Source organism: Pan troglodytes, chromosome 6, assembly GCF_028858775.2.
Source record: "Pan troglodytes isolate AG18354 chromosome 6, NHGRI_mPanTro3-v2.0_pri, whole genome shotgun sequence".
In the NCBI taxonomy this organism is placed as follows: domain Eukaryota; kingdom Metazoa; phylum Chordata; class Mammalia; order Primates; family Hominidae; genus Pan; species Pan troglodytes.
Window position 1 is genome coordinate 36,635,888 of NC_072404.2, and position 14,675 is coordinate 36,650,562.

At 52.3% G+C, this 14,675-nt stretch overlaps 1 protein-coding gene across 4 annotated transcripts in view; it reads left to right on the plus strand.

Moving 5' to 3' along the window:
- MINDY4 (MINDY lysine 48 deubiquitinase 4) overlaps positions 1–14,675 on the plus strand; it is a 120,467-nt gene that overhangs the window by 95,420 nt on the left and 10,372 nt on the right. For all 4 annotated transcript variants that reach the window (XR_010158416.1, XR_010158417.1, XM_527714.6 and 1 more), the window contains 2 exons: positions 4,886–4,949; positions 8,136–8,297. Coding sequence is in view for 2 of the 4 variants with exons in the window: in XM_527714.6 (XP_527714.3) it covers positions 4,886–4,949; positions 8,136–8,297 (226 nt within the window). In the remaining 2 variants the exon portion in view is untranslated. The remainder of the gene's footprint in view (positions 1–4,885; positions 4,950–8,135; positions 8,298–14,675) is intronic.

The following is a 14,675-nucleotide window of genomic DNA, read 5'->3' on the forward strand; positions in this document are numbered from 1 at the left end:
GATGGCAGGAATCATGACCTCTTGGTTATTGTTTTTTGTTTTGTTTTGTTTTTTGTTATTCTGGTTGTTATAGTAGGAAAAAGGAAGTGACATTTACCGAATGCCAAATGCTTTATATAGTTCATCTCATTCAGTTCTCACAGCAGTCTTTAATAGAAGGAGGCATCATTGTACCTGTATTGCAAATGGGGAGACTGAGGCTCAGAGAGGGAAATAACTCATAAGTGGCAGTAATTGGATTTGACCAGGGCCCTCTGACTTTAGAGCCCAAGTTCTCTTGGTTGTACCACAGCTGCCCTTACACTATTGATGTTGTCCTTAAAAGTCAATATAAACCCCACAAAAGGGCTGTTATTTCTGGAGGTCACTGCTGGTGGGTGGGGGAAGTGTGGTCAAGGGTCAGTTTCTGGGAGTGGCAAGCAGGAGCTGGCCTGGTAGGACAGGGATCCTCCAGGGCCCGGTGCCCTAGTGGTCAGGTGGAGGGGGTATAGCTGGTTGGGTCTCCCCAGGGTAAGTACTGCCTACTTCAGGCTTGGTGTTTTCAATAGAGTCATGGACCAGGCACACTTGTGCACATCCTAGGAGGCCCCTAGAGATTTCTTGCTCCAGTCCTCTGGCTTTCTAAGTGAAGACACAAGCTGAGAGAGAGGTCAGGACATGCCTGAGGTCACTCACCCAGTCAGGGGCCGAGTGGAGGCTGGTGTTAGGTGAATGGCTGTGACTGTAGGCTGGGACCTGGTCTCTAGGCCACTTGGACTTACTTTCCTTCTTATTCAGAAACTTTTATACCACATGCCCAGATTCACACAGGGAGGCTTTTAGATGAAGGGACAAGCTGTGCCTGAGCCAGCAATGGTAGGGGCTAGGGGTAGGGCTTTGGGACTCTAGGGCTTGCTTGGAGCTGGCTGACCTGGCTGATCATCCCATATTTCAGGCCACAGCAGACACTGTGATGTTGGTACTAGAGACAGAGTCCTAGTCCTGCCTACTCTGTATGACCACAAAACCACGAGTCCTTTTTACTGACTGGACCTCAGTTTCCCCATCAGTAAAACAGAGATGGTGGTCTTACCCTCCTGGCCTTACAAGGCTTTTGAGAGAAAGATGCATTTGAAGGTGCCTGAGACTATGCAGATTCAAGGCCCATGCATTGTGCAGCCTGCTCAGTGGCAGAGCCTCTTCCCCTTCTGGGATGTATGGACAGAGGGCAGGTGGAGAAGGGAAGCAGAGAGCCCTGAGTCTGGGCTGACATCTGTCACTAACTCAGGGCCAGTTCTGTACTCTCTCTGGGCATTCATCTTACCTTCTGCAAAATTCTGAGCCTTGCAAACTCTCCCAGCCCTGATATCCCCTTTGTTCTGTTTCTTGATACAGCATAGTATCTCAGGGACCTTCTGATGGTGGACAGAGTTGGGAGGTTTGGTCCTTGCTGGCATCCTGGGCAAAGCTCTCTATTCCTCCTTCTCTGTCTTTGGGTGATACAGGCATCCCTGGAGGCTGGGTCATCACCCCAGACCCTTGGTTCAGGGTTCTGACCCTTCGCTGCCAGAATGCTGCAGAGGTTGGTGTCAGGGCAGCCAGGGCAGCCAGGGCCAAGCCTATTCTGTGAGTTTTCACCCCCTGGTCAAGCCCATCTCTCCTTTGTGCTTATTGGATTGAAATCCCAGCAAGCTCTGCTCCCTGGAGGGGCCCCCAGTGCAGGACAGCTTCCATTTTGTCTGGTTCTGGGCCCTCCTGGCTCCTGTCATCCAGCTTGGTGCCTGGTTCCTCAGGCTGTGCAGAATTCTCTGAGGGCCCAGGGTCATCCAGCCCCCAGGAGGACATGGAGGAGACAGCTGCTCATTAGACTGGATGGTTAAGTCAGTCTTTGGTAAGGGACAGTCACAGCTGTGGCTCAGGTGGCCTGTGCTCCTAGGATGCTGCATGTTCTTGGAGATCCAGGGGCTGATAGAGGAGAAGGATGGGACAAGCCTCCACACTGCCTTCAGCCTGTGTGTTTCATGTAATGGGCTTCTGCCTGTAGTATTGCATTTGAAGAAAGGGCTCTGAATCTAAAAAGATTTTGGAGGCTACTTGTGTTGGTTTCTAGGGCTGCCATAATGACAGACATTCGTGTCTTATAGCCCTGGAGGTGAGAAGTCCAAGATCAAGGTGCCAGAGGGTTGGTACCTTGTCAGACCTCTCTCCCGGGCTCGCAGGTGGCCACTTTCTCACTGAGTCCTCACTTCATCTTTTCCTTGTGAGTGTGCATCTTTGTTGTCCCTCTGTGTGTCCAGATTTCCTCTTCTTCCAAGTCAGATTGCATTAGGGCCTACCCTAATGGCCTCATTTTAAGTTAGTCACCCCTTGAAAGGCTCTGTTTCCAAATACACATTCTCAGGTGCTGGAGGTTAGGACTTCAACATATGAATTTTAAGGGGACGCAGTTCATGCCATTACACCTCTCATCTTGTCCAGGCCCCTCATGCTGCAGGAGGGGAGACCGAGGCCACACAGCAGGCTGGGACTAGCCATGTGGATTACCTTCTCTCTGGGGCAGTGCTGAGGCTGTTGTTCCTCTGCTCAAGGACTCCTCACACTCAGCTCTCCAGAGAATTCCCGTATTCCCCTAGAGGGAGGTCTGGGCATCTAGATTTGTAGATTTGCCAAAGTTATAAATCTCTTAAGCCATAAATCACTCCTTGGCATCTCTCTGTCTCGAATGCCCTGATATGAAATGCAGATGTTCCTCCCTTTTAAGATCTCAGTGCACTGCTGAATTTCCCATCGTGTTTGCACCTAAGGATGCAATTACCATTTCCTCCCATTGTCCTTTCTGCCTGTCCCCCTGCTCCCAGCTGACGCAGGCTCTCGAGCCCACTGGGTGAACACGAGGCAATGAGCTTATGAAGATTGGACTGCTTCTAAAAGCTCCGGGTGGCATGGGGCCAGTGATGCTTATCGGCCCCCCCTCAGGACCCTTTTGAGGTTATTTTCTTCTCTTCAGAAGATGCTTGTATATGCTGCAGAGAGCATTTCCATCAATTCTTCTGCCTGAGCTAGCGCCAGCGAAGCGCTATGCTCTGCCATGAGTCACTCCCAGCTGGCTCCTTCCCAGGCCTGCTGGGCTATCTGTGGTGGGTGAGCCTCAACCACCCTTCCCAGAAGACCCCCAAGCCTTAGTGGTTCTCTGCAAGCTCCTGCAAGGGTAACCCCAGCTCGTCTTCTCATGTGGACCATAAACCTTCCGTGTTTGGCCATGGTTATTAAAAACCACAAGCAAGTGTTTTCCCCAAGTATTGTGGAGCTGGAATTGCTAAACTTGTTTTGGAAGCAGACAGAGACCCAGGCATGTATTTTAGGCTTGTGGGCTTATGGCAGATCTTAGATTTAAAGCATAAATTGAGACCAAGTTTATCTTCTCCTCTACTGAAAGGAAAAAATAAATGCTCTGATTGCTAAGCCCTTCCTACCCTTGGGTCTCCTCTCTAAATCTTATACCTGGCCCCTCTCTTTGGGGTGTGGTTGAAGGAAGGGGGCCAGGCCCTGAACACAGTGCTGGGTGGCTGTGTGTGCACCCCCAGGGCCATGTGTGCCCCCCAGGGTCGTGTGTGCCTCCCAGAGTCAAGTGTGCCTCTCAGGGTCATGTGTGCCCCCAGGGTCCAGTGTGACCCCCAGGGCTGTGTGTGCCCCCAGGGTTGTGTGTACCCCCCTGGGTCGTGTGTACCCCCAAGGGCTGCATGTGACCGCCAGGTTCAATTGTGACTCCCAGGGTCGTGTGTGCCCCCAGGGCTGTGTGTTCCCCCCAGGGTCATGTGCAGAAGTGGGGGGGACAGGCCTGGGACCCAGGCTCCCTGGTCTCACCTTGCCCCCCAGAGCCAGCTTCTCTGTGCTTCTTCCCACATCTATAAAATAGAGACAGGAATTCCTACTTCAGTCGGGGCTGGGGGTTGCAATTGCCACCTGCTGAGCACAGTGAGTAGATAGCAGCTCCTTCCCTGTGTGCTCCTTACAGGGCTCTGTTCAACAGAGTTTTCATCTCCCAGAGGGAGTTACATTGGGGTGGCTAAAAGGAACCATGTGCTAATGGCAGGCTTCCTAGCAGGACAGCAAGCCGGCAAGGAGGATGGAGACTTGGGAGGGTTTTCTGCCTCACGTGTGGCACACCTCTGCTTACCGGGATACTGAATTGTTCTGGTTCCTAGCGGTGCTCAGCCCATTTCTTTCAGTTTGGGGAATGTCTTCAGCAAAGTAGGTTTTCACCTTGCATCTTTTGAAGGACTCCATTCTGAGGGTGGAACCACAGTGGTACCAGGGGGTGGGGGCACAGGCCTCAGAGCTGGGCACCCTTGAGCAAGACATCCCTTTTCTGAGGCTTGGTTTTCTCAAAGGGTTTTAGGGAATAATGTGCGTACAGGGCCTGGTGCAGGAGCAGGTGGTGGTGACTGTTACTCTATAACTCAAGGAAACATTAGAGTCCATTCCTCCCATTTTACAGGCTGGCAGACTGAGGCTCAGAGGTGGAAGAGTGTTCCTCAGTCTACACCATTGGTAGTGACAGTTGGGATGTGAATTCAGGACACTGGATTCCAAACCCAGGGTCCTCTCTACTGTGTCACGCTTCAGTTGCTGTTCTCTGGTGTAGGCAGAGCCCTGGTGCGGCTGGAGTGGAGGCCATTGCCCAGAGAATGCAGTGAGCTCTACTCTAGGAGGCCTGGGCTCTAGCCCCATCCCTTCTGGGTGGGAGCCTCCTCCATGGAGGGCACAGAACGGAGCACTCAGGTTCCCACCAAATCTGGAATTCTGGGTTTAAGCCTGGAACCTAAGGGGAGCGCCTGGTCACCTAGTGAGGTTTGCAACCTGGGTCAGGCAGAGCTGTGCTAACAATGCTTCTTGTGTTTTCCAGCATCCGCCAGGACTTTGATGTCCCCACCAGCCACCTGATTGGAGCACATGGCTACTGTACACAGGTCAGGGGGCGCTGTGGGGCCCAGGTGGTCCTTCCCCCTCCTCTGTCCCTCAGAGAGGGAGATGTCCTCCTCCCTCCTCTTGCCCAAGAAAAAAGCAAGTCTTTCTTGCCTCTGCCAACACTCTTCAAACAGCTTTCACGTGTCCACCTCTGCTGGGTTTCACTGTCATGTCATGGAGACCTAGAAAGAGAGCTCAGTTTAGCTTCTGTTTCTGGACAGCTTTCTGTGCACTGATCTATGTGCTCAGAGCTGCAGAGGATGCAAAAGAGGCTGAACTCAGACCAAAGTGCTACACAGCCCGGAGCCCAGGACACAGGGAGTGATGTCTCAGGCATGGGCCAGGGGACCCTGGGTCCAGCTGGGGAGATGATGGCCCTGGCCTCTTCTACGTTTGCACAAGGTATTGTCTTTATAGCCACCCTTCCCTTTGCATCTTTACAAAGGGGCCCTCAATGGACCTCACAGGGGCAAAGAAGACCCTGAGCACAGTTGCTTGTCATCAGTCCTCTCAGTCACCCAGGTGACACCAGGGAAGGGACCTTTTCAAGATGTTACCTAGTGAGCATCAAAACTGGGAGCTCAGCTCTACACCTGGCTTCTATCCATGCCTTTCTCCCCATGATGAGGCCTCCCAGAGCGGCCACACAGGCCACAGTGAAATCTGGCTCTCAGCACATGGGGGGCCACAATGCGTAGCATGGACAGGCTGGACAGAGCTGCACATCTTCTGGGCCCAACTGAGGACTCAGTTGTCCTGGGGGTCCTGGCTCACTTGCGCCCAGCTCTGGAAACCTACCTGGGCACCATACAAGGCAAGCTTGGGGCCTGTGGTTTGTCCAGGGCACCCACAGAGGGACCGTGGGGTTGGCTGCTGCCCACCACCCTAGAGGAAGGCCTCACGGGGAGTGGCTACTCTTCTGGCTGCCCGGGGTGGCCTCACTCTCACTCCAGGCATCTGCCTGCCCCATGGGAGCTTTCCCTTTTCTGGGGCAGAGAAGGATGCTGCCCAGGTGTGGGCAGTCAAGCAGGGTGCAGAGGAGCCCAGATCAGAGTCTGGGGCTGGGTCCCAAGCCCTGTTCTCTGTTTCACTCACAGTATGAGCTGGGGCAGTCTTTTTCCCCTCCTGTGTGTCAGTTTCCTCATTTGTACAAGAGGCATTTGGACTGGACCAGGGCTGCTTACACTTTGAATGAATCCCCTAGGGGTCTTGTTGAAGAGCAGGCTCAGATTCAGTGGGTCTGGGCTGGGGCCTAAGATTTTCAATTTCTATCAGGCTCCCCAGGGAGGGCGATTCTGCTGGTCCATGGACCACACTGAGTAGAAAGGGACTGCTAAGCTTTGCCATTGTGTGACTTTGGAGTCTAGGAGCAGGGAGAGGCCTGATGCCCCTTCTTCACCATCTCAAGAAGGCTTCCTGCTATGAGGAAGGTTTTAGACACAGATCAGGGAGCAGGGGCTTTTATCCCTCTTGAAAAACCAGACGGGAAAACTCGAACTTGCCTGAAAAAGGCTGTGCCTTTCTCAGCAGCTGCTGCCCCTGACGTGCATTATTTTACAGCAGATATTTCCTCCAAATTCTTGTGTCTCATTTCCTCTACAAGGACACAATAAGTCCCCTTTGGTATCTCCCTCCAGTGGGGGTCCCTCTGCGGCCATCAGAGGAGGCCTCTTTTACTGTCACTGGGGCAGGGGTATTGGTGTTAACTGAGGGATTTATTAACCCCCGATGTCATTTTCACGATTCAGGGGAAAACACCTCTATAAACTCTGCCCTCCAGAGTTTACACTGGTCAAGGGCCGTTCTGGCCATTCCTACGTGCTCCACTGTGGGAGTGATGCCTAGCTTCTTGTGTCACAGGCAGCGCCAGCTGTGGCAGAAGGTGGATGAGACAGAGAGACCTGCCTGCCCTAGTGCTGGGGCTGGGCTCGCGCAAATTCCTCCTCAGCAGGCCCTTAGAGGCCACCCTTCATCTTGAATCTGTGCCCAGGCAGATAGTACCATGAGGGCAACAGGGTTGGGGGAAGAGGGAAGTCACATGGGACAGAGAGAGCCAGATGTGGGTGGAAGCTCAGCTCTGGCCCTAATGGGCTGTGTGGCTTGGGTAACCCGCCTGTGAGCCCCAGTTTCTCCATTCCTAAGAGGAGGTTGGATCCTTGGTTACCCTGCATAAGGAAGGGACCTTCCAGCCATGTTGGTACACCAAAATGTGGGAGGCATGGGTTGCAGGTGACTGCTGGAGGAATGTTGCTCCACACGTCACTGTCTCCAAGTTCCAGGGTTGGCATGCTTGTTGGCTTGCCAGGTGTGTAGCTTGAGTCACAGGACCACCCAATGCCTCATGCCACGTAGCAAGACAACAGCAGAGGCAGAGCTAGCACTCACACTTGGGCTTCCTACTCCCACCTCTCTGCTTCTGTTCTTGCTGCCTACTGAAGTACCTTCCTCGGCTTTCCCTGCCCTGTTAAAACCCCACCGTCACTAATGAAGTTCAAACAAGGCCTGGAGTTTAGTTATTGGTACTGCACCATGGTCAGTTTCCTGGTTGAGATAATGGGCTCTGGTTATGTAAGATGTTATCGTTGGGGGAAGCTGGGTGAAGGGTACACAGGAACTCTCTGTACTATTTTTACAACTTCTTTTGAATCTAAAATTATTTCAAAATAAAAAGGTTTCTTTAAAAAATAACATCGTTTAAGACTCACCCAAATGTCACTTCTCCTTAAAGCTGCCCTGACTCAGTCATGTGGCCTCGTATTCATCTGGCTCCAGAATACTCCATGCACACATTTTTACAGCCCCAGCCACATCCTGCATTGAGTCAATGTGCAGACATGCACCTGACTCCACAGTCTAGACCCAAAGCACATGTCAAGAGCCATGTCTCACCCTCTCACCAGTGCCCCCAGTAGCCTACAGCATAGGACAGGGTCCTGTGAATGGTTGGTACTCAAGGAGTGCTTGTGGAATAAAGGTGGATGGGTGCCTGGAGTTACCTTGATGAGAAAAGTTGGTGCCTTTCCCACAGGACTTGTGGGAGAATTGAAGTCACAGCCTCCTCTGCTCTCAGGCTCTCTCCCTCCTTGCTTTCCTTCCTTCTTCACCCTTTTTCTCTTTCCCGTCTCCTCTCCACTCTTTCAGTAACTGATTCAGACTTGATGAGTCTTTCCCCTTTCTCTCATCTGCAGGAACTTGTCAATCTGCTCCTGACTGGGAAAGCTGTGTCCAACGTTTTCAACGATGTGGTTGAGCTGGATTCTGGGGATGGGAACATCACACTTCTCAGAGGCATTGCTGCACGCAGTGATGTTGGCTTCTTATCTCTCTTTGAGCATTACAACGTGTGCCAGGTACCCAGATGCTCACGTTCACCACAAGTAGGGGAGCCTGACTCTCTGGAGCAATGAGGAGGGAAGGGGGGAAGGAAAGCTGGACTCCACTTCTCAGAGCTGGCTGAAATTCGGGTCCAGTTAGAATCACAGAGGGCTTGGGAAGAAGTACAGCTTCTCTGCTGTGGCTACAGGCCTGTAATTCAGATCAGACCCAAAGCCAGCTGATACCGTGTTCTGGGGAAGATGGTTTGAAAAGGACTTCGAGGGATTTCTGCCGTGATTGCCTGTCACAGTGGCTGCAGCTGGTGTCTGTATGGTGGGGGAGCCTTCTCAAGGGACAGGAACTTGAGGTCTTAGGCCTCGTGTTAGTTTCCTAGTGCTGCCTAACAAAGTACCACAGACTGGGTGGCTTGAAACAACAGAAACTTAACTGTCTCACAGTTCTGGAGGCTGGAAGTCCAAGATCAAGGTGTCAGAAAGGCCATGCTCCCTCTGAAACCCATAAGGAGAATCCTTCCTTGTCTCTTTTAGCTCTCGGTGTTTTCTGGCAATCCTTGGCATTCCTCGACCATATAGTGATGCTTCTGTAGATGTATCACTCCAGTCTCTGCCTCCATCCATCATCACAGGGCCACCTTCTCCCTTTGTGTCTTTTCTTATACAGACCTCAGTCATATTGGATTAAGGGCCCACCATACTCCAGTATGACCTCGTCTTAACTAATTATGCCTGCAACAACCCTGTGTCCAAATGCAGTCACATTCTGAGGTACTGGGGGCTAGGATTCAACACATCTTTTTGGAGGCACAGTTCAACCCATAGTAGGCCTCACACATCCTGTTTGTTGGCATGTGGTCCCTCTGCATCCTGTGTCACTGCAGCCAGGGGCTCAGAAAGGGCTGGGCCCCCAGGTAAAGCTGGATAGGGCATGGGTGACTGTACCTCTGGAGAATGTGGCCAGGTGCTGAGGGGGCTGGGCAGAGGAGCACTGGACCCTGCCTTCTTGTTCCAGCTGCCATGGAACATTTTTCTGAGCATTGCTTTCCATGGCTTCAGAGAGTCCATTGTTCTGTGGTTGATTAAATGGGAAAGGTTGTCCTGAGGGGCAGCAGGAGCGCTTTTCACAGTGGCCACCCCCTGCAAAGATTCTTGGAGGGTCTGGATGAGGCCTCATTCACCACCTATCCTCAGAAACAGGACACAGAGATTGACTCAGCAGGGCCTTGCAGATAGCGCCAGGCGATTCCACCCTGGATTTTCAGGGTGGAAAAAGACTAGGGTTTTAAGCCAGGGCTCAGTTTTACCCACCCTTCCCACATGACCACATGTTGGGGGGGTGTGCTGTGTCTTGCTAATGACCCATGTGGTGCAGCCCCCTCCCCAGATCCCCTCTCTGGATGATACCCCCAGCATGCCAAAAGCAGACTTCTGGGTCCCAAAGACATGCGGGAAAAAAGAATGAGAGTAGCTGCTTCCTGGCTGTGCTGGTGTTAGGAGGGAGCCCAGGAATGTGGCTGGTGAGAAGCACCAGGGCTCTCGAGCACCAGACCCTGGGTGTGCTCTGAAAGTATTCAGCTCAAAATTCCATGGGCCAAGAGAGGTAACCTTGGCTAGGCTCATGGAATTCCCAGGCTCACCATGAGCTCTGGTTTCATTCTTGGGTCGAGGGCGTTGGTCAGAGAGTAAACTATTTTCCTGTGGTCTGTGGAGGGTACTTGATGGGAAAACCAGTTGGGGTCATCCTTCCCTTGTAATAAAATTGAAGAAATTCAGGCCCTACAACCATCTCCCCTCCTTGTGGGCTTCTTGGATCCGCATAGACCCTCTGCTGTTCTGTGCTCAGCTGAGGACTGGGAGTTTTGTTTCCCTGCAGTAGGTGGATGCTTCCTTCCTCTGCCTTGCAACTGCAAGCTCACTAAGGAAGGAGCCCTGGCCTCCTCTCCTCCTCCATGAGCTCACCGAGGGCTGGGCCTCAACCCCTGCCTTCCACTGAAGACTCAGGGCCCAGCAGCTCAGACAAAGCCCTTCCCTCTTCTTCTTCTTTTTTTTTTTTTTTTTTTGAGACAAGGTCTCACTCTGTCACCCATGCTGGAGTGATCTCAGCTCACTGCAACCTCTGCCTCCTCTGTTCAAGCAATTCTTCTGCCTCAGCCTCCTGAGTAGCTGGGATTACAGGGGCATGGTTTTTTTTTTTTTTTTTTTTTTTTTAAGTAGAGATGGGGTTTCACCATATTGGCCAGGCTGGTCTTGAACTCCTGACCTCAAGTGATCCACCCACCTCAGCCTTACAAAGTGCTAGGATTACAGGTGTGAGCCACTGCGCCCGGCCCCTTCCCTCTTCTTTAACACCACCTTCCATCCCTTCTGTCCCCAAGTCCCTCGGACCCTACACAGTTAGCCACATTGGACATAGAAGGAGTCCAAGGGGGTCCAGCACCCAAGCCTGGACCTGGACTCAGAGCCAGGGCCCCTGCTCTGGCCTGGCCTGGCCCTCTCCTCAGGCAGCACAGACACAGCCATGGGAAGACTGGCATTTGGAACAGCCTGGGCCATGACGTCCACAGCGTTCACTCACTAGCAGGTGAAGCCTCTCACTTGCAGCTTGTCTCCAGGCTTCTCACTGCAGCCTGGGGTTCTGGGGCCCTCACTGGGTATGTGGGAGGAGGAGGTCCCACCTAAAAGTGAGCTACCCAGATGACCCATACTCAGGGTGTACCTGGGGTAAACAGATGAAACTCTGGGCTGGAGAAACTCACCCCCTGCCATAAGTAACTGGCCCGGCCTGGCTGTGTCCTGCAGGACCTCCATGGGCTATCTGTGACCCCACCAGCTGGTCTTGCCCATCTGACTTCCAGCTGGCTCCCTCAGTCCCACACCTGGCCCAGGACAAGGCTCACCGGTAAGGGGTGGACTGCATTCTAGGCTGCAGTTGGAGGCCAAGCCCCTCCAGGCTGATGGTCATGGTGGTGATGGGGGACTGACAGTCCAGGAGGGATGGGGTGGGACAGGGAGTTTAGCCTTAGCACTTCTTTCATGACCTGCGAGGCATGTTCATTGCCATCTTCGTGAAGGGACCCACAAAGGAAAACAGCTTGACAGGCAAGAGTTCTGAAAGCTCCATCCTCCTCCCATCCTCCCCAGCTCAGAGATGGCCACCATCCACCCATTTCCTCAACCAGGAGCACGTCCTCTCCATCAGGAGGACATGTGCCTCCCCCTGAAGTTGTTTCTCAAGCCCATCCACTTTCACCAGGTCAGAGCCACCAGCATCGCTGATTTTGACACCTGTGACAGCCTAGCCAAATTCAGCTCCTGTCCCCATCACTTTCCCCCTTTCCAATCCTGTCCCTTCACTGAAACCAGTGTGATCTTTAAAAATATACACACGATCATATCATTCCTTTTCTCTGGACCCTCAGTGGTTTTCCATCCTCTGAGACTGTTGTGAGCTGAACTATGTCTCCCCAAAATTCCTGTGTTGAAACGCTGACCCCCAGTACCTCAGAATGTATTAATAACTGTATTTGGAGAAAGGGCCTTTAAGGAAATGATGAAGGTAAAATGAGGTCACTAGGGTGGGTCCCAATCCAGTATGGCTGGTATCCTCCTAAGCAGAGGAGGTTAGGACACAGGTCACACAGCAGGAAGTCCTTCTGAAGGTACGGAGAAGGCAACCATCTACAAGCTCAGGGGCACGGCCTTCAGAAACAACCCTAGTGACATCTCAGACCTCCAGCCTCCGGAACTCTGAGATAATAAATGTCTGCTGTCTGAGCCATCCAGTCCATGGTATTTGTTATGGCAGCCCGAGCAGACTAATGCAGAAACTAAAATCCAAAACTTCTCACCACCCCCAATGCCCTGCCAGACCTGCACCTGCCTTCCTCTCCCACCTCAGCCCACACCACTCTCTCCCGCAGGCTGGGGCTTCTCTCGGGCTCTCTCCCACCTCCTGGCCTTTGTGCACGCTGCACCCTCCACCTGCCCAGCTTTTCCCTGTTATCGTTTTGACTTAAACGTTACTTCCTAAAAGGCAGCCTTTCCTGCCCTCATAACCCCATCTAAGTAGGGGGTCCTTCTCATTGTCCCCTCCATACCTTGTCAATCACCATCAGGGTATCTTAATTCTTTCCTTCATAGGGCCTCTTCTGGATTTTAAGCATCTCATTTCATCGCCTTTAAGATGCAAACTTGCCCACATTTGAGCACTTCTGAAATTCTGATGCATTATTACAGTTGATGGTGTGTCAGACTTTGACACACCTGCTTTTTCTTACTTAGTGATACAAAAAATAATGGCGAATCTGAGGGCATCCTGGATTCACTGAAGTGCAGTGGAAATGTGTGGGTTTGATTATTTAACTAATGTGTCATCCCCATCAATCTGGTAAGCTCCGTAAGGACAGCACTGTTCTTATTGTCTCGAGCACTATGTCCCCATTGCTGTTCCTTAGAAATGACACACCATAACTCTGTCCTTAGAAATGCCACACCATAACTCTACGCAAGTAAATGCTGATCCTTTTAAGTGAGTGCTTCTAACCTGGCTGTCCATGGATGGCTTTAGGCCATTCACAACCCCCGCCCTAGAAGATTAAGTAATCCCTAATTGTGCTACATGTTCCCCCACCAGGACAAAGTCCCAGACTGTGCTGTAGGAAATGTGGCCCTCCCCCGCACCCCCCCACCCCAGCCCCCGACTGCAGCCTTGCCCCAAGCCTTTGGTTACCCAAGAATTTAAAGGAAGTGAATTTCATCTCTGGAAAATGTCACCCACTTGGAAAGAGGCTCCTGAATGAGGAAACTCATTTATAAAGTCTATGGGCAGCTTTTTTCCCTTAATCTCTCGACTGTTATTTCTGCATGGCAAGCTGCGCTTTTGTCTCTCCGTTGGAAAATTCAGGGTGGCTGATTATGCAAAGGCCTGCTCCCTGGTTGGCTTCGGGACTCTCTCCCTGCCGTGAATGAATGCTGGGTCCCTGTGTCAGGGTTCCCTGTTCCTGGCGATGCCCTCACCAGAAAAGCCTCTTTGAAGCATGGAATGGAAGCCAAGTTTACGTGGGGTTTAGGCACGTCCAGCCACGTCCTGTAAGACATCTAATTCCCCCACACTTCACTAAGGAATGAGCTCTGCAGTCCACTTGAATGGCACACAGGGCTGGGGTGAGGCTTCGGTGTGGGGGGAGGGGACACTTGAACCGTAAGAAAGGATGAGTGCGTTGTAAAGACCGTCTCCCTACCTTCTGGAGGAGGCAGCTTTAAATGTGCAGGAATTTCACTGGGGACCTGATTCAGGACCTTCAGAGCACAGCCCCTCTGTCAGAGACATCCCAGACCAAGATGGGAGCTGCTCACCCACTCTCCTGTAAAGGGTTCTGGAAAAAGTATGCCCTTCTCCCCACTGGAAAAATAATTCCCATTCTTTCTTTAATCCACAGGCTGTAGCTGTAAATACCTGAGCATGCAAACATCTCCCTGGGGCTGGTAGGGATTAGGCTAGAATCAGCCTGGCCCGTGGCACGTACATAGCTGGATAAACCAGGGCCCAGGGTCAGGAGAGGCGCTGCCCAAGAAGTGTCAGGGGCTGGGGGAAAGTGCATGGAGGCCAGGCATTCAGGGGCTTCACAGGGGGCCCTTGTCACTTCTCTTCCCATTGCAGTCAAAATGCTAGCAACGTGCTGAGGGCCCTGGTGCTTATTCCTCTGTGTCTTCTTCCAGAAACACTTCCACCATGAAATTCCCCTGCTTGGAATGCTCCTTATCCAAGTGTTGCTGCAACCTCAGTGCCCTGCTGTACCCTGAATTTCTCTGGCCCTCCATTCCTGGCACCCCCACAGACTTCTCACTCAGACCTTTCCCTCCTGGCTCCTCAGGGCTCCATTCCTACTTGTCTTTACCGTGCAGTTCTAGTTCAAGTCCTGCTTCATCCATGAGGAATTTCATTCACCCAACATTTACTTACCCCGGGCTCCTGGAACTTAAGGGTATGATCTGTCGAGCATGAGGCAGAGGTGCTGCGGCTGAGGTGGGTGGGCACCTAGTGATGTGCTCCCTGGGAGCTGGAAGGAGGAAACTATTTCTGCTCCAACAAGGGATTTGGGAGATGCAGGCTGTCCAACGGTAAGCAAGCTCTAGGCTAGTGGACAAGCTGAATTTGTTTGAGGGGTGTGGGAAGAATTGGTTAGGAGGTCACTGCTGTGGTGCAGGTTGGAGGCTGAGTAGATCTCAGGAGGAAAGGCTGGCAGTGGGGGAGCTCTTGGATGCAGAATGAGCAGTACTGGGAACCATTAGATGTGGGGGATGAGGGGGCGAGTGATACCGGGTCTCAGGTCTGTATGGCAGAGGCCCTGCGAGCAGCAGCAGGTGGGGTGGCAGGGCAGGGATGGCCCTGGGAAA